This window comes from Amphiprion ocellaris, chromosome 1 (genome assembly GCF_022539595.1).
Source record: "Amphiprion ocellaris isolate individual 3 ecotype Okinawa chromosome 1, ASM2253959v1, whole genome shotgun sequence".
Lineage (NCBI taxonomy): Eukaryota > Metazoa > Chordata > Actinopteri > Pomacentridae > Amphiprion > Amphiprion ocellaris.
This window is the reverse complement of record NC_072766.1, coordinates 22,192,583-22,213,390: the sequence shown is the minus strand read 5'-3', so window position 1 is coordinate 22,213,390 and position 20,808 is coordinate 22,192,583. Positions and strand designations below refer to the sequence as shown.

General features: G+C 40.9%; 1 protein-coding gene across 1 annotated transcript in view; it reads right to left on the bottom strand.

Moving 5' to 3' along the window:
• tox3 (TOX high mobility group box family member 3) overlaps window positions 1–20,808 on the bottom strand; it is a 41,081-nt gene that overhangs the window by 6,431 nt on the left and 13,842 nt on the right. The window contains exons 2-3 of the mRNA XM_023282815.3: window positions 10,773–10,838; window positions 3,189–3,440 (exon numbers count right to left, since the gene is read on the bottom strand). Of these exons, the coding sequence (XP_023138583.1) occupies window positions 3,189–3,440; window positions 10,773–10,838 (318 nt within the window). The remainder of the gene's footprint in view (window positions 1–3,188; window positions 3,441–10,772; window positions 10,839–20,808) is intronic.

Sequence of the window (20,808 nt, the reverse complement as noted above, 5' to 3'; positions counted from 1 at the left end):
TTTAAAACTTGTCCAACATGACATCATTTCAGTTTGAGAGCTGCCTGAGAAAAGTAAATTACAGAATCAATCATGCAGAAGGTCAAGCTGAGACTTCATTACAAGTATTGCATGCCTGCATGAATATCTTTCATTTCTGACTGACCCAATATGTCACAATAGCTGTCTGTCGAGAGAGAAAAGAAAAAAAGAAACGGAACGAAAAAAAAATCCACTCTCTTAAATTGATGTACAACTCATGTCAGTGCTTCTTGGCTTGGAAGGGAGATAAGAGGGAAGTGTAGAAAAACATGCTTTCTGCAACAGTGCTCACATTTTCCATTTGATTCAGGATATAGTGGTTTTTGACCAGTCAGAACTGAGGGTATTATACTCACTGGCAATCTACACAGTATCAACGCATATCAAATCATGTAAAGAACAAACCACAAATGGCTTTTTCAGCCTCACTTTCATCTTGCTTGATGCGTGTGGCCAAAACACACTACTATTAGATATTAGCATATCTTTGCTGCTGTAAAGTTAATGACATGTGAAACAGCTAGTTTGTAGTGAAAAATATATAATGCGTTGCTACAGAGTGGTAAATGTAATAAGATAGTGGGCCTCATATGTCCTAAATATTGATTTTAACATCCAATGCAACCAGTTGTCTACTGTAGGTTTCAAATCCAATCACGGAGGACACAGAGCCCATTTCAGTACATGCTTACACGTGTCAAGAGAAACCTAAAATGTGGTGAAGGCACCAGGTGTTTTTTGAAATAGAACCCAGAGACCCTTGCTGTGCAGCAGGGAGAAAATCGAGAAGAAATTGTGAATAAAGCAATACTGGCAGCTCCAACTCCAGTACTATTTGGCACTATTGAGACTCAATCACAAATCAGGAGGACACATGCTGGGAGACAAAAATGAGAGTCAGAAGCTTGTTAGGAGAGCAGATTAAATAAATAATGACTTCAGATTCAGGGCTTTCCAGGCACATTGCAGCCGAGAAAATGTATTTCTCTTTGTAGAAGCCCGGCATCTGTGGCCAATTTGCAAGACATACGCTGAACATTAAGCGGAGAGGAATTAGCAGAACACTTGGCAATGCAATGACATGGAAGAAGCTTTTGAAAATAGCCCAGGTATATTCACTGGTTCAGTTTCTCATTAAGTTCTGATAAGAGACAGGCTTTCACACACACTAAGTATTCTCCACCAGTAAGCCAGCACAGAGGAAGAAAACCAAGACAAGTGTTTAGGAAATATGAGCATGGTAGCTTGATGAAAAATGTAATTGCAATAGTGCACGGTTTATTTGTTTGCCCCTGCAGCCATAACAAATAACACAGAATGTAATCATGTATATAAGGTTGTCATTCCTTTATCAGTGTGCTGACAAAATGACAAAACACCCCTCTTAGGGCCTTCGTAAATCATTGTCTCGGTATGTGGAATGCGCTGCAAACAGCGCTGTTACTTATCTCATTTAAAAGTTGCGTTCTCTTTTCAAAGCCAAGATAAAACCATAGATGAATAGAATTTCTACAGACATTGTCACAAGACTTTTGGGGATCAATCCCATTTACAGGAAAAATGAAGGGCCACCACGAGCCTTCCTGCGGTACAATGTGTGATGACTGATAACGAGTGAGTAGTGTGCCGACGACAATGCCACGAGGCAAGGAGCAGAAACCCACATTCTCCCTTCAGTTTTTAATAGAGTCTCTGCACAATCAGAGACATGAGCCATGCAAATGGTGTTAAAGAGGAATAATGTTTGAGAATCAAATCTAATCCTCCAGCAAGTCGTGAGAACAGTCAGGAATGTAATTGTGTCAAGGTTCCGTTTCTTCCAGATGCAGAAAGCTTAACTGACCATGAAATGAAAATTCTTTAGGCAAAAAGCCTTCTGGGGATCACTTACTGTATGCGGCAGAGATATTTTAAAAGCTGCAATTATTTTACATGTCAGAAGCATGGAAGCAGGAAAAAGAGCTGTAAAATTTTATAGCCCCTTCCCATATGGAATGTAAATAAATATCTGTAATAATCAGTGTGATTCAACAAATGTGTTAGAAAGAAGGGGGTAGCAGTAGGTCTAAAAGCACATTTCATTTATTCACACAGTTACAATGATAATAGCACCTCTTCTCAATGAATGTGATGTGATTTGTGACTTACAAAGCAAATGCAGCATCAATATCATCATCTCTTCACTCATGCCTTTGTCCTTTCATTTCTTCTCTCCTAAATGAATCTTCCATTTTTGTAATAGGTCTGTAAGACAACTAGTCAGCCAGTGACATTTCAATTTTTCCTCCTCGGTGCTTCTATGATTGTGGCATTTGAAAATGCCTTTCCACCCCGAGACAACAGTCTCACAATCTGTAGCACATAACAGTATCAACATAAAGAAAGTGATTAATTCACTCTACAGTTCCATGTTTGACCATCTGTATCCTTTCAAAGGAGTTCAAATATATTCATCGCAACCTTATAGGAGGGTAATTCTCTGCACCACTACGATATAAACTCTGGACATACCACGTGTCGTTTTCGAAGACCTTATGTGACATTGGGCTAAAGCTTGTATCAGCATTTACAACAGAAAAAAGGCTTCTGGAGGTAACATGAATTAAATATGAGCATGCGAAACTGTGGCACTTTTGGGTCCCATTTTCACTGTCCTTCTGGGGATGAATGCGCTTTGTACTCTAACACCTGTGATCTATTCACATCTGTTCACCTTACGGAGAGGGATCATCCACGCTCTGGGTGCTTTCTTTTGTTAAAAAAAAAAAAAAAAAAAAAAAAAAAATCCTCACACTAAGTAACATAATATCATGACATTTACTCAATGTGATCATATACCGCCTGTGTTGTAAACAAGGCCAGATGCTGTGCCAGATGCGCTGACAACAGGAGGTGTACAAAAACTGTGAAGGTGACATTATGGTTCAGTAAAAGGGCTCAGTATGAGTGGCTGAAATCAGAGGATCCCTAATAGTTTATATTTTTAAATCTTATCTTTCAGTTTGGATACACCATGAACAACCACATCTGGAGCTGCAGCTACAAGCAGGACATACACTGGGGCTGTGCTAGTGCAGGACCTCTGCGGGTAGACAAATGAGGATAAGAGACAGAAAATACATGGACTTCATGATTTGCTAGTGGTATATATGCATCGCCTTGCTCACCACAGGCTGGCCATTGTTGACAGACACCCCCTCTTGGTCCATCATGTTGCGTGAGATGGTAATCGAGGGCAGATCCAGGCTCTGTGGGGGGAACTGGGGGATTAAGGGACCCCTGTGCGGAGCTGGGGGCTCTGGCATCGGTGGGAACTGTGAGTCGACCTCTGATAGACCCAGACCGGACTCCGTCTCAGGTGGAGGTGTAATGGGAGGAATCTCAAACTCCTCGTCTCCCAAGCTGGGCGTATGAAAAGTCTGCAAGAAAGAGGGAAGAAGAGGGAAGTCGTGAAATCCAGCAACACAAAACAGTCAGGAAGCATTTGCTGAGGTGGGCCTTATCTAACACGCCGGAAGGAAACCTTCAGGGATTAAATCAGACGACTTCGTTAAAGAGAGGGAGTGTTTTAGTGGAGTGGTAATACACTTGTCTGTAAGTGCACTAAGATGTAACATTTCCTAAACCTATTAAAGTCCACTTTGAGGCAAAAGAAGGAAAAAGGCGAGTGTGGAGGAAGATGTCAAAAGCAAAAATATCAAGCAGCAATCATGGGAGAGAGAGGATACATGATAAAAGCCCTTAATCTTGGGGATGGAAGATGTTGGGTTGAAGTGCAGTGAAAATACACGTCACAGGGAGATGGGTTTAAAGAACATTTTTAAAGATTATTACGCTTGGCCAGAAGTGTTTCTTTTTGTTCCCCTTGCCTGCACCCTTAAATCTGCTCATCAAACAGCCTAATCCTTCTGCCTTTCGAATTAAAGCTTTTGGTCACACTTAATTTGCTTATGTGCCTTCTTGGAGATGGGACTGTTCACCTACTTGGGTCTTGTTTTCATCTGCACATTGCATTAAGCCACTCTCTGTAAAGCCAAAATATTCATACCCTCACAATGACCACACTGCAGGTCCACATAAATGCAAGGCCAAACAGCATGCTATCTGTGGCGGTAGCTTTGGCTGCTGCTGTTAAGTTACCGAAAACCTCTTCAAAGCGTTGCTCTCTTACTGAAAGTGACATGGTTTTAACCGCTAACACTTCACTTGAACACATCCTGTCATATTTTTAAACTCAAGCTAAACTCCCAGCATTATTGGAGATGTTGAACGGGATGTGAAATGTAACAATAAAAAGCAAGTGCTGCATTGAGAAGCTCCTTCGGGTTGATCTCAAACACTACTTTCTAGTCCCTGGGTCACTATTACAGCAGTGTTTGTGTGTTAAGCTGCCGCCAGCATCCTCATCAGCTATTTCAAATTTCTCAGACAATCCTGGCATGAAAATAATTGGCCAAAAATAGGAGTAAACAGGCGCTTACACCAATTTAAACAAGCCCAGATGAGTCTTGCACATGTCGATTCACCTTTTCACACACCTGTATTATTTCTCAGAGGGATTGAGGGTCCTGGAGATGATCATGCATTGCTTTTTGAGATAAGCTTCTTTGAAAAGGGGTGCTGGTTTCTCTTTTCACTCACTCGTACCAAAACATTACAGCATTTACTCACATGTGAAGCCTCATACTGTGCCTTAAAGTTTTAGCATGCTGTGTAAATAGTGAGCAAGCTCCAAACCCCAGCAGAGGTGAAGTTGTGCTACCTAACACGAACCTGATATTAACAGTCCTGACATCTACCAGCAGAGTTAACCGCAGTCAAAAAAACGAACTAACCCTGCCTTCCTCCACTGTCTCTGTCTGTCTGTCTGTCTGTCTGTCTGTCTGTCTGTCTGTCTGTCTGTCTGTCTGTCTGTCTGTCTGTCTGTCTGTCTGTCTGTCTGTCTGTCTGTCTGTCTGTCTGTCTGTCTGTCTGTCTGTCTGTCTGTCTGTCTCCAGTAGGGGATGGAATAACAGAAGGGAGACAACGTAGGGAATATGCCAACACAGACCTTGATTAGGGAGTATTAATGTTCCCCTTGCTTGCTTTAGCACACAGACACTTGAAACTAATTCATTGCCTACTCAGGACAGCTGTCTTGACAAGCACTGATGAATTCCAGTGGCAGGGGAAGCTAATAGAGTTTTTATTCTTCCCTTTTCTTTGTATCTTCCTGCTCTCTACCACAGTTTCACTTTTCGGTGCTTGTTTCACAGCTAGAGAATAAGTTCTCCTTTCAGGAGGAGCTAAGGTCATATTCATCACAGCCCAGGCCTCTGGCTCGCAGAGTGCAAAATAAATCATGAGCACCTTCACTAGGAACCACTTACTATCAGTCCTCTGCTGTCATATTAGGCTTCGGCCCACTCAAAAAAACCTCGGGAAGTTAGTTCACAATAATGCCTGTTCAGCAGCATGTGGATCAAAACCCAGTGTGTGTTTATAAGGTTAAAAAAACAAAACTGTCGTGAGTCATGGACAAAAGTTCCAGTAGCACATGGAAACCATTGGAGATTGTCCATCATCGCAGTCTTCATTCATCTTTTTCAACTTCCCCTGTGGAGCAGGGTCAATCTCCACGCCAGCTTTCAGATCTATGGTCCAAGTCTCATCTGGATCATATCATATAGCAACCTGAAGACACTGGCACACTTTTATATCTCTGACAGAAAACTATCACTCTGTCTTAGTCTTGCTTTGTCCACTACAGTCAGATGCACTGCTCAGGCTGCGATAGCTATTGCATGGAATCATCACTTACATTTTTTGCTCGTGCTCGACTATGGATACTACTTGCTGATGCAAGTAGGTTTGCTGTGATGTTACAATACATAAAATAAATCAGGGCAGAACAACAGTATATAGGCCACTGGAGCCTATATTCTAGTGCATTGTGGCCTGAATTACAGAGGTAACCTAGAGATTTGATACAAATGTCGAAGAGGCAGGTCGGCTGAGGTCAGCTCCACTTTTGTGGGAGAACTGCACAAGCATGACCGTGACCTTTCATGAAACACAGACATGTACTTGGAGTAGAGGAATGTTGGTGTTTAGTATCTGCTAAACAGTGTGGAAGTGGAGAGAAGGGAAAAAAAATCACAGTGGCATAAAGAGGATTGGAGCAAGATCAGTATCAAAGACTGTGTGCATCGCCTCTCTTTGTTAATGACGATACAAATTAACATCTACACCAGGGGCACTGATAATGGAGACATGGAGTTTGTGTCTCACATGGCGGTATGGGAGATGTCAGTTGTCTGTGTAGAAAAGACCCTCTCCCCGGGGAAGAGGTGCCAGATTTTAGTGGAACCCACAGAGTGTTACAGTGTTGCACACTGTCTGGTGTCATTTCACATAAAGCCAGTCTAATTCTGCACCAGGAGCAGCTTAGGGGGCTCTGATCGGAGATTAAGAGATGCACAATCCACTTTCTTCGCATCACCAGCCTGATTATCCATTTAAATTGTTCTGAAAGGCTCAGCAGAGCCAAGTGCCAAGCCAGATGCTGGCTTGGGATGTGCAGGCATGTACATGTTAAGGGGTAGGCAAGAGAGAACAGAACAGACAGAGAGAGAAGGAGTAATGTGTGTGTGTGATTCTTTCCTTTGGCAGCTATAGGGTTGAGTGGTGGAAGGGCAGAGCAGGGCTTGTAACAGAGGCCTGATGTCCTTGGTATGAGCATCCTGAGCAGGTGTGTTTGAAATCCTCTGTCCTTAGTGCCTATTGGAGGTGGTAAATCTGGACCAGCCAATAGTGTAATGGAAAATAAATCAAAATTTATCTTGTCTGGAAAAAATAACTGTGGCATTAATTTAGATTAGATCATGTTAAAAATAGTCAACTAAGTTGTCTTTCACAGTTGCAGATGTACTATAATGAGTCCCTTACACGCTGCATACTGTTCAAATCAAATGCTAACATCAGCATGCTAAGTTCCTCACTATGACAATGACAACATGCTAATGTCTAACATGTATACATCTCAGTATAGTAACATGCCCATAACTGATAATTAGTGCTTAACACAAAATACAGCAGAAGCTGATGGGATTTGTATGTATTTAATCCTTCAGTAACGTATTTGCAAATTCAAAATCTGACTTGATATTGTGCTAATGTGAACTCAGGGAGTCAAAGATGGTCAGCCACCCCGGAAAAAAATGAATCTTAATCTGTGGTTTATCATCAACCAAGAAAGTTCTGTAAATTTGTGCTATTTAGTTGTGAAAAACAGAAAATAATCTATTTCCACACAGTATGTATCATTTGTTGTGTGAAAACTCATTCTCATTGAATTTTGGAAATTTCATAAATAGATTTGGCAGTTTCAAGTTTTATGTGACCCAAAATCATGAGTTAAGTGGACCAAGTGTCTACTCAGTTGACTACTTAAGACATCAAACAAAGACATTTCGTAACATTGTTTATTCACTTACTCACACATATAGAATAACCTATTAACTATTGCACTGAGGTTAAATACCTCAGGAATTCATAGTGGATACAGCTCACAGATCATCTGTAAATTAAGAAAACTAAAAATTCTGAGTTGTCATAATGGAAAATAATAACTTACTCCAGTCTGGAGTAGGTTAATAAGAGAAAAAAAAATCTAAGTTAATTTAAAATTTTTAATTGAAGTTAAAGGCAAAAATGTGTTGCCTTGAAACTCAGAGTTTTCTCAGCTTTTTATTTTTCTAGTGTTGCTATTTATGACTTAAAACCACAAATGTAAACCTCACTATGGTAGTAGACATCTGGGAATCATGACTGTCTTTACAAAATTCTGCACCAATCCATTCAGCAGATGTTGAGATATTTCACAGGATTAGTGAAAACTTATTTGGATTATCTCCTGTGAAATATCCTGGTGGTGCTGGATAGAAAGCCAGGGCATCACTAAAGCTAGGAGTCTTCAATGGTAATCCATGGTTTAATTGTTAAGACATGTTGCTGAAAACATAAAAAAGTCAACGTCATAGTGGTGTTGAAGGACAAGTTAGGGGACCACTGAAGTTATTAGGATTCATCCTCCAGAAACTATGAATATGTCTACAATATTTCAGGGAAAATAGTAATCCAGTGCAATAATAACTGAGCAGTGTGTCAGAGCTGACCATCCTGCTACTGCTATGGACTAAAGCGTAATACAATGGGACTTTGGTGCAAGCAGCTTTCACAAAATCTTATGGTAAACAGTATAATGCTGGTTTATAAAGAATATATGAAACCTATTTTGACTCTCTATATAATAAATGAAACCTTGACAACAATAGAAACATAGACTGAGGTGACTTGGATGTGACTCAGTGAATTTTCCCCTCCAGTGTTTTATCTGTGATGCCATGATGCTCTTTCAATATCAGGACAGGGAGCAAGAAAAAGCTTTTCAGGCAATAGTCCCAGTCCTTCAATAAACGTAGTAATGCAATTCACAGATGCAATAACCAAGACTTGTTAAAGGCAGCAGCATGCAATTACTGCATATAATAGGCCTCAGAATCAATAGAGGCTGGATTGAGGATCCAGTTTCAAATATCTAGACAGGCAGAGTGCAGCTACTCAAATGACAACATCAACCATGGCACCCCTAATCAGCATTATTTCAAATTTGGATCATTTGTTGTCCATTTCTACATATTTATAGTTCATTACATGACTCTAATTTGATTGGGAAAGTAAAGTGATACATCTGAGTGCAACACAATCTCAGTACACAGTATCCTTTTCCCTGAGGGAAGCAGTGAAGCTTTCCCTGCTAGGATGTATGCTTTACCAGGCACACCAAGGTCATCTTATCTCATCCTCTAAGTGCATAAGGTAAATGATACACTGGCCATCCAAACAGCAAATAAACTACTGCTCTGAAGTAGAAGTGTTCTGCCTTTTGAACAACACATACTGCATGTGATTTTAAGTATACAGCATGCATTGTGTAAACATATAGTAGAGGGATGTAAACGGGTTTCTATTTGCAGTAAAGCAAACCATCTGTCTTTATGGCAACTTCTGAAGAAAGAAATAACCCATGTTTACTCTAGTACATGAAACTCTCTCAAGTTACCACATTACACCACTAATGGTGGTGTATTTTAACAGAATATATCTACAGTTTAGTTTGAAAACAATAGCCAACCAAATGCAGCAGCATAAATTTAACTGTGCTGTCAAAGTTAGCCGTTTATCACAGCGCCCTCATAAAGGAGACTTCCTTTCCTACTGTACCCACAACACAAGCCCGACACATTAAGAAGATTAATATAGCATTACAGTGGAGATAGTGTGAAACCTCACAACTCAAAGTGGAAGTCACTTTAATCTCACTTCAGCTCAGGTTGCAACAAACAATACCTTGGACACTCCAATGCTTGAAAGGAAAAGAAAATCTATGCTTAAGACTTCTTCTCTCTCCTTCTTTCCTTCTAAGCACAATACCATCTGTGCCCTAACACTGGAAACAGTTGTTCCTTTTGATAAAATGCAAATGAGCTGGGCTGTTTTTATCAAGAATCCCTCCCTCCTCCTCCAGCCCTTCCCCCCATTTCCCTTCACTGCCACAGTAGGTCCTCACAGCTGGGGGCTGAACGCTCTCCAAGCAGCCTGTGTCGGCGTGGTCCCTGCTGCAGTGGGCCTCAGCAGCCCGTGGATACAGAGGATGCGCCCACTCAGCGTAAATGTGGGGGAAAATTAGACTTCTTCCATAATACTCTGTGGCTTTGTGAAGCGGCCACTTTATGAACACGAGGTCACATGCTCCAGACACTTCTGTGTAGCTGCCTTGAATGTCACAGTTGCATCCCTGCTGCCCGGCTGACATGAATGAAAACAATAAGGTTAACAATGACATCTATCTCAGTATTTTGGAGCTGTGCAATGATGCTTTGCTGTGCGTTCTGAAGCCAGATCAATCTCCCCCTGCTAAACTGGATGAGATTGGACCGTTTGAACCACAGAGGATGACGGGTATTTTTGGTGCACTTGTCTCTAATGACAGGGCAGCGGAGTGGGTGGAAGGGGAATATAACGGGTAAATTTAGCTCACTGTTAGGACTACTATGGCTCACAGAAGCGGTTATACACCTCCAGAGAAACAACTACTCTCTTCTTTCTTTTAATGCATCTGTACAGTACATAATTAGTACAGCAGCTCTGCACTCAGTGACTGCTTTCACTATGTGTAAGTGGCAGCTGACTGTAGAATCTCTTTATGCTTCTTTATGTCTTTAAAAAGAGGAAGAAAACAGGAGTTTACATCCTCAGCTTTCTGAGATACCACTTCATCATACAGAGTGTGGTCGAGTCAGTCAGATCACATTAGCATCAGCTCTCAGAAGTGACTACAAGCCAATACAGGGTGAGCGAGCTCATTTTTCTTCATCTTTAACTGTAAACTCTTCTATCAGTCTTAAAAAAAAAGGAACACTTCAGGCAATAAATAAGTTGCCTGTGTTTGAGATGAAAAAATAATAATTCATCATCATATCAAATATAGAGTTTATTTTTTTCTGACATTTTATCCATCTACATTTCCTTAAATAATAGCTCACACATAACACCTATGATAACTACTGAAAACTCAAGCGGTGTTAGCAAGTAAGAAACAGAAGAAAAACTTTACTCCACTGTATTTGGTTGCATTTGTATTCTTGCATTAACTGGATGTTCCATGTTTGCAAGGAAATTTGAATATGGAAAACGTAAAGTGTACTTACATCCCCAGCGGCGAGCAGGGCACCATTCGCCTCGGCCATGTTCATGTAGTTGTTGTTATTCTGGAACTGCAAATGAAGACAAAAGACACAATCAGATCACGAGTGTCCAGATAACATCAAGTGCAAGTGGAGCTGCTCCGCTTTCATAACAGACACCTGTCACTCAAACAGATTGTCACACTTGGCTCTGAATGTTTGCACACTGTTGTTAACTCCTTTCTCTGTGAACACAAGCGCATTCTGCCACTCTGCCATTATTGTGACATGGCGAGAGGCACGTGAGAGGCCCTGGCCAATTCAAACCAGGGTAATGAGAATCTGGTCTGGCCATTCAGCTCTTATGGGATGGCAATTAAGGATATGTTTGCATCACAAAGCCAAGTATCAAGATGCAGTGGCAGGTTATTAACTTCAAATAACCTATGGGAGAGGAGGGATACTGAGGGGAAATAAGGAGGCGGAGGTGTTTTTAATATGGGTGGAGTATTTTTTGGGTCAATAGGAGCTGGGTTCAACAACTCATTTGACTGACTCTATACCGACAAAGAATCTCATTTCACCCTGTTTCACTGCAACAAAATGAAGTGAATTCTATATCTTTATGTACATGTTAATATGAGATTATTAACTGTGTAGAACAAAGTCAGCAGTGGTGGATTTATGAGTGCCACGTTGTAAAGACACATTAGTGTTTAAGGCAGTTGATGAGCTATTAAAACCCTGTACTTTGGTAAGAAATAACATGTTTTCACAACACCCCTTACCCCTCCCAACCCACACATAGCCCTGCTGGCAAAATGGCAGCCACTTCCTTTCTTTGGAGACACAACCACGCTGACAGGTAGGAACAATGGGACATAGAATGAAGAATTATGGGCTAGCAGCTGGGCCCAGGAGCACAATGCACCTCTGTGTGAGTGAGGAGAGCATAGCCCAGCCTACACAGCTCAGAGGAGAAAGAATCACTGCATGTTTGCGTCTTCATGAGGTTCCACTGAGAACACCTATTTTCAACAAAGCTCTGCAGTAATCTTTTTTGTGTGTTTATTACAAAGTCACTCTCTTAAAACATCATGAGTGACAAAAAAAAACTCCAATAGACCGGGGGAGAGAGAAAGAGTGAGAGGAAGAAAAAAAAGCTTCTTATCAGAGCAGAAGCCAAACAATAGTGGAAACAAATTAAGATCAGAGCGAACTGAGAAGTGCATTAATATATTTTCTAGCCCTTTGTGTTTTTTTTCTATTCTCCTTTTCTTCTGAGTGGTTAGTATGCGAATGTAATTACCGAAAGAACTGCTGCTAATCAACTGTGAATGGTATCCATTAATTAGTTTATGCCCTGGAGAGAGAGTGGGGAGTCAGCAGCAATGTTAACAGTGTTACGCACCAATAAGAAGGGGAGCCACAAGCTCTGCTAGCAGTTGCTGAAGCAGGTGGTTTGAGCTGTCTAGGCCTCCGGTGCCATCTTAACCAGAGCTGCCCCACTAAACTATATCTGACTCGAGCGCTGGGGTTTACGTGTTTGCACAAATGTTCATGCAAACGTATAAATTCTCTCACACAGAGACTCACAGGCCCCCAGTGCGGAACAACTGTCAATTGCTAGCACTCCTTCATGTCCCAGCTGTGTGTAACTTTGAGACATGACATGGCTGGGTTACGTCAGCCATTCGGCTGGTAATTAACCTTATGCTGGGCTTATCTTGGAAGTGTTACTCTGTCCCCCTTCTTCTTTCAGATAATAAATTGAAGTCTCAGAGATATCCCTCTCTATTCAAGCACTAGGAACATTGTTCTGATTGTGGGGGGAGATAGGGCTTCGTGCAGGGCTGTCTCTGTTTCTTCTGTCCCTGTGTCTCTCTGGATGTGAAAAAGATTTTCAAGAGTGAGCTGACAATTGCTCTTCACTGTAAATAGTTCCCTGAGAATTTGGGGAAACCTCATACGAATGAGATACACTTGAAATCTTTCTGCTTCTTCTAATATAGATGCTTGTATACTCTCTTGTTGCCTTGAAAGAAAAGAAGCTGTAAAAGAGAGAAGAAGCTTACAGTCAAACATTTTCAACTCAATTACTCGCTATGTTACACATCACTGGGTAAAGCAGACGACAACTTCACAAGCTTGTACATGTTTGTAAATCAGGAAGCGATGTTTCATTAAAACAAACATCACACTGAGAAGTATGGCTGAGTTACATACTGTAAACTCACACATTGATCCGAATCACATTAGCTTCATTAGAGGAAACACAATCAAGTTAAGTCCAATTAGTAGTGTGAACTTCCTTGGGCTCTGTCTCCATGAGTCATTTTTATTGTGTTTCCTGAGCCCTTTAAGAGCAGTTCCGAATCTCCTCAGAGAACTGTGACTGCCATCCCAAGAAATGTCCCCAGACACCGGTATCAATCTTCACCATTAAAAGCTGTACCATGTTGGGCCGGAGGCCTCGGTGGACGACCAGAGCAGGCAGTGGAGATTGTTATTGTTATTCCCAATTCATTTTTAAGGGGGGGCACTCTGCGCTCATGTTTGCGGCGGTGCCGATTGAGTCAAATGCCAGATGAAATTAAGTGTGATTGGAAGGGCCGCGCAGCTGACGGTAAGGGACGGTGCTAAAATGGGTCAGCGCAGACAATGAAGGCTCTGTAATTAAAATGATGTGACGAGCTAGAAGCGAGATGCCATGTGAGGGGTCACACAACGGTGTGTATGCCCACATGCAGAAATATTTTAGAAACAGAGATGGAATATAAAGGAAAAGTTGAGGAAATATGAAGAGTTTAATCGCTTCCTTTTTGCAAGATGAATACTCCTGAAACTCATCAAAGTGACCTTAAATGTCTAGTAAAGCACTAAAGCCACAGATCAGGCACTGCTGTTTCTTACAGTCAAAAAACCAGCATCTCACCTCTTCCCATTTCCCAAAAATCGGTCATGTACTTTGTGTGCTTTGCCTCTTCTGGCAGAAGGGAACCGTAGGGAAGCTGTAGAAAAGGGTGCTTTAAAATAGCTTTGGGGTTGAAGGCTTTTATTAACAGAGTGAATTCACAGTTAAAGGTGCTCTGTAATATGAGCTGCACTAAGAGCAGACATGGCTACATGGCAGAGCAAACGCTGGGCACTCAGTGTTTTTATTTCTCCTTCTGCACCACCAGCACATTTCTTCTGTAACTGTTTAACAGGAGAGAATTAAGAGCTTACATGGACCTCGATCCTGACGTGAAAAGACTCCACTGTCTGCATGATCGCAGACTGACAGAAAAAAAAAACGCAGCCTCACAGTGAAGGGGATGAATATGAATTTATAGGGGTTTATGTAACTGTTCAGTACGGCTTTTCTTTTAGGATTTTATTTATTATTATTGTGAATGCTTTAGTTATGCATTATCACATTGTACAGTTACAATAACTATTTAATCAACATTGTTTTTTTCTGGCTAAAGCTAGTGTAATTTTGATGCTTGATTTTTTTCTTACTTTTTAACTCCCAGTGCAGGAATATTTGTATGAAAGAATGTCCAGAGGGAAATAAGGTGTTTTACAGCTATTACAGCAAACAAAATTATTTCAACCTCAGGGTGAACACAATATTGCACCAGCATGACCCCATCTCACCTCCAATATGATGGTGTAACCACACAGATCCTATCAGTAAACATGAACTGGACAAACCAAGATTCACAGAATATACACCTAAAGAGCCTCTGATAGCACTGCTGCCTTCTCTGCATGCATACAAATGGAAAAATATGTCAAAATAGTCCATACGTTTTTATCTGAACACCAAATACTGCTTTGTCAGAGCTGATTAAATGATAACGAATTACTGAGAAAATGAGAAAAAAGAAAGAGTGCTTTTATTTCAATCTGCATTTTTAAATCAGGTTTAGCAGACTGCGCCTTGGTTTTACAGTGTGATCAAGAAGTCACAATATCGGTGCTGTCTGTCAGCAGGTAACCAAATTGGACACATTCTTGCTCACCACTGAAAACCACCAAGTTAATTCAATCAGGAGCCCAGGCTTTTCCAGAAACAAATCAACTGCTGACAAGCGATTTTACAGTTCAGCTTGAGCTCAGTAATCACAGCCTAGCATGTGTTCTCTGGAACATGACACTTGTGCTAATATGTTCTCCAGTGGTCTCCGTAAAAGAGAGCGAAAACACCGCAGTTAAAACTCAACCTCCAGTCCCAAGAAACTTGCCGTAATTTGCTCTGTATTATTTTATGCAATTTCCTCTAAACCTCAGCCTACCGCCAGATTGTAGCCTCTCATTGAGAGAAGGGGACAGGAGACTAGAAAGAGAAGCACCATCTCCTTTCTTGCCATCCAGGTGGGGCTCTGTTGCAGCCTCTGGCAAAGTTGTCTTCTGATTCCCGAGGTCCTCCTCACCAAATACATGCTCATTTACAACCCGATTCAGCATAAACACACTGCAGCTGCCTCTCTGGTGATCACAAGGCCTATTCACACCCAGCAGGTTGCTGTGCATGCAGTGCCGGGCTGACATATATAGATATATTTCCTCCTATGTGTGCAGCAGTCAATTTGTAAAGCGACTCTACAACACAGCATGTCCACACAGTCGGCTCGCAAGCTGTGTTCTGATCTGCAGGCCGAATCGATTGGTAATTCAGTTTAAAGCTAAAATCATTACTCCCCCTGCCCAGCACTGTCTTCCACCATTAAGACTGCTAGTCCTCAACTACACAAGGTAACGCTGAGGGGAAGTTCATTGTAAGCATCTCACTCTTCCTTTACCTCACAGTGGTAGTGCAACGGCAGCAGCGAGGAGGATCCGACGTGAGAAAAAGTCTTCTGTGGGATCTGAATCAAGCTGATGACAGTGTTGTTCAGGCTGTGTGGTGATTATCTCCCCTCTCACACCACACAGACCACTGTGGTCTCAACTAGAGTCATCACAGCTTGCTTTGCTTTAGTAAACATGGACCTGGAGGAACATTTTAAACCCTTGTAGAGATATAAAAACTCCCACAGAATGACGATGTTTCCTGGTCACAGAATCACAGCAAGTCCGCTCTAACAGTAAGCAATCTTTATGTAATGTTTGGTCAGAGAATGTTAAACATGTATAAGATTCAGGTTGAAATTTGGACATTTAATTTTGGGAAGATGTCATCACTTCAGCCACTGAAATATGAGAGCAAGACGTTACAGATGACTTTGTCGTGAGCAAACCCACAGCAAAACCTCTGTTCTTCAAATTACTCTACATGGTAAAGGAACATTATAATTCAGTCACGGAGCATGAAGGTAAGTTTGCATATCCAACCAAAATGACGAGCTTAACTATCAAAATAAAGGAAAAACTTGCAAGCGATTTCACAGCTCAGCAAATATGTATTATGTTTTTTCAAGCTTCTCAGTCATTATGGTAGTGTTGAAAGACAGTAAAAGGCAAACTACAGTTTGTGCGTTCAGCATATTCCTTGGGGCTAAATTTATATTCAGTACAGACATGGTGTTCAAGAGTGATAACATGGAGACACAAGCAGACCAGGGTGAAACAGCGTTTGTAAGATCTTTGCACTTCTTTTAAAGTATTTGCAAATAAGATTATTTGTGTTTACTGCCTCAATTTACACATTAGTTCAAGCAGAAAAGCTGTCAATCATGGAAAAATAAACTTGTGGCACACTGCAATCTGTTTTTTTAGTTTGCTTTAAATCACATTTGATCACAGTGGTGTTATACATCTCTGGTTATTGTAATGGCAAAATACCAATGTAATTTGAGAGTTTTTATGCTGAAAATTAAACAATAGGTTTCCCAATTTAAAAGCACAATTTAACAGGACTAATTGTCTACAGCTATGCTAATGGTTCTGTGTAGGCATAGAGGTGAAACATATGCTGATGATTAACAGGTAACTTGCTGCACTGTACCATTTTAATAGCAAAAGTACTTGTGGCCATTTTAGTTTATGGCATTTGCATGCTAACATTTGTTAATAAGCACTACACACAAAGTAGTTGCTGCAGCTCAAGCTAATTGAATGGCAATAGTTTTGCAGGTCATAAAGTACCAGAAAAATGAAAGACTTTTAATCAAAGCTATTAAAATTTATTCTGGGAGAAACATAAAAGCACAAAATGTACAATCAACAGTTGTAGAGACATTTCACTCATTGGGATTTATCCACTGGGAACCATGAATGTATGTATACAATTCCATACAATCCATTCCACAGTTGTTGAGCTATTTAAGTCTGGACCAAAGAGGTGTACTGACTCCTCCGACAGACTAACATTGTCAACATTGGAGCCACGCAGCATGCATGGCCAAAAATAAGACGACTCTTAGGTTGAATTGTATATCAAGACATTTTGGTAAAATAATACTAATATCTACAGCTTCTTTTTCATCAAGTTCTATGTGTAATCTGTGATTTCAAGCTTAAACACAGCAAATATAGTCACATCTTAACACACGAATTTTGTTGCATAGCCACAACCAATGCCACTATGATACACAATGGAACTAAAATACACTGAGGTTCACCATAGCTACTGTTTTTCTCTGAGGCCTAAGACTTGCAAATGCTGCCAAAACAAAGATGGTCTCAGCATTTGTCATAATGGACCAATAGCCTGAGCCCAGCAGTCTCACCACTATGCAGGTCAACATCCAACACCCCGTTTTTTTTCCCTAGCTGTTGAGTCTGTTCTGTACTCTCAAGAGCAAATCCTAAAAGAAAGCGCAAGCTAAATGGGGTTCCATCTTTGATCTGGCGGGGTGCAAAGCCATTGGCCCACAGCCACAAAGGAGCTTAGGCGATGGAGAGGGCCTCAAAAACATGGTGTAGCTTTCTCACAATGGCTGCTGTTGCATGGACACACAGCTCTTGAGGAAGCAACATGAGAAAGGCTTAGCTTGCTGGTGTTGTCTTGCTTTTACTGCTAAGCCATGTCTCAAGGCTGTTTACTCTCAGCAGCTTTGATGCAACTCCAACTCAAGATGGTATCAGAGGTGTGGATTTTAACCAAAGCTCACTCTGCCATTCTTGCCATTCTTCTACGACAGAGCAGGAGGTTACTGTGGGGTTAAAGGAGCTAATAATTAAAAGCCACATATTTAAATAACACAAGGATAGTTTTCTGATGCTGGAAACAGGTTTGTTTTTTGGTAGCACTAATGGTGATGGCTGTGCTACTTCTCCTGGTTTGTCAGCCCTGAGACTTAGATTCACATAAGGCTCTATTGAAGGCTGCTGAGAGTGGAGTCCACTCTTATTGCTTGAGCAGCACAGATGCATTTTTCTTTTCCCCATGTGCCATTACTGGTTAATACATTCATTATAAATGGCTTTGGGAATGCACAGTCAAGAGATTTTAGTGATGGACTCAAAAGTATTCTCTACGTCTTACATAGTAATTCCAGAAAAAGAATAGATTTGATATTGCGAACAAAAGCAAGAAGCTATGTTACACATTTATAGTGCAGGCACAAATGCTACAAAGGAGCTGTTCTTCCTTTGAATTGTACATAACCATTTTAAAAACTGAAGTAGTGAGAGCATAACATCAAGACACCCAGTAAAAGCCTCACTGTTTACTAAACCATCTTTGTGAGCAATGTTGCCAAGTGATTAGCTTGGGACCAACTGCATCGGATGCTAATAAACATAAAATTAATCTCTTTCTTTTAAGAAATATTTACAAAAAGATCTTAAAAGTGCACAGTCTTTTGAATCTTATTACATGTGCAGCCAGCTGGATTCTTAATCTAAGTTTCTTCATCTGTTCCTGTTACTTTCCAATCAAAATTTTCGGGTCCAGTAACAGTAATGTTCCTGTGTGCCCTGTGACAATACTTTCCAAGTTGGTGTGCAACCTGTGTCTTTTCTGTTATTCTTAACAGAAGACCACAGTAAACACAAACCGGCCAGTTGTTCAATCTCTATAAATCTGAAAAGCACAAACTGCTGAGCGGTGACTCATATATCAGTCTATTATATACTACAGGCCTGACTGTATTAAACAAATGGCTAGGCCTGCAGCTGGAAAAGAGAGGCAATATAGAGAGAGCAGAGGTTATTGTCTAATTTAAATCTTGGCTGCTTTCCCAGAACTGTACCACATTCCAATTTGCGGCTGTGTTGCTTGGCGCTACTGACAGAGGTCCGGCTGCAAATACTCTCGGGCTCCTCTCCAGAAATGTGTCTCCAAACTGACAATCAACAAGTTGGCAGAGATTAACGGAATGACGGGGGCAAATTAGGTGAAATAATGAAAATGCACAGATATAGATTCTGCGCTTTGTGCCATTTCTGCACACGTGTTCCTTTTCTTCCTCCTGTGGTTGCAATAATGTATCTATAATCATTAAAACTTGATGTGCAACAACATGGGCACATAAAGAAAGCCAGTACATTGCCTCTGTAATGTCTTTGAGTTCCATAATGAAATAGCAGCTGGAAAAGACATCTGTGAACACATAGTAGTTACAGAATGGTTGAGTGAGCTCTTAGAAGCAATTAGCTGTTTCAAGCATTTTCTCCTTGGCATACTATTGTCCGTTCATCTGCTAGATTGACAGCACACCAGGACATCATTAGCAAACCTGACAGCTGTTGAGTCGTAGACATTGTTTTTCCTGTGACAGCCACCATCAGGCTAAGTGCTTCACTAGTGTTTTTAACAGTATTTAAACTCAAAATGTCACTTTAACATTTCCTACTTCAAAAGCAGCGTGAGATTAAGATACAGGCTTTGAATAATTACAAACACTAAGCCTCAACTTTGATTCCATATCATTGCACTGACATTTAAAGAGATTCAGAACAAAGACATGTTACACATCTTTTAGTCATAATGCAAAAATGATTTCTTTCCTCTGTGTAAAACGACAGGTTGGAGATCAAAGACGCACAAAAATCTGGAGTTCTGCCATGTGTGGAAGCCGCACTTTTGAAAGAGAACAGTGTAAGTTAGCAAAGTGTTTGCACATGGGGGGAAAAAAAGCAAAAACCTCTATGCAAAATTCATTTCTGTTTGATGAGACTTGTCAGTGTGTGGCCAATCAAATGTGACTATTTCTAGACTGAATTTCCCTATTGATAGTATCAGGCAAACAAGTGAGCATGCATTTGTCAGACAAATTGTATCCTTGCATGCATGTTATATATACTCAGTTACTGTAGGTAAAAAAAGCAGATGCAACAGTGTGAAATTACCAGAGCAAATAGCCCTGAATCTCTTCTTTTTCCACAATTGAAAATAACCATATACACTGTATCTGTACTTCCCCCCTTTACAGCTCTATTGATTAGCCCATTTGACAACTACCTCCAAGCACTTTTAAACCATTTCTCTTGTGCAGGCAGCTAAAGAAGGGGGTCACTGACATTTTCTGTGTTTGAGCCTTGACCTCTATTTTAGGAGCACGCTGTGAGTTTCTCTACGAAAAATAAATGAGAGCAGGGTGCAGTATGCTCTGCACTTACACCTTCCTGTGCACATCTTCTGCCATCACTCATCATTTGTCTTCATTAGGCTTGTTTGACCCGCTTTTCCAATTCTCTGTCAGTACATGTATATAAATATAGACCTATATGTAATCTGTAGACAGCATCTGTAAGTGCAATACTTTAAGGCATGTTTTGGTATGTAGAGGTGATGAAAAAATAAATGTAAACACTGTAACAACCAAACCATTTAGAGCCAAAACACATGTGAAAAGCTCTCCCCAGTCAGTCACCAGCATTCAGTCAACAAACGCTGGATGACAAATGTCACTAATCCAATTAATCAATATGTAAACAAAGCCTGTAAGGGGAAAATCAGTGAGGGGGCGCCATGCTGTAAAATACTGACTGCAGCTTTAAGTAGGAATGAGAAACAGAATTCCCACTGTCAACTTGTCATCGGCTAATTTACCTGGAGCCAGAGGGGGAGATTCACTGGACACATAGGGAGAGTTAATCTTTTCATTCATCTTCACTAAAGAGATCGACCCAATTAGCTCGCCACATTGACTGACAGCCCTTGTGTTTGCTTTTCTCCTTTGAC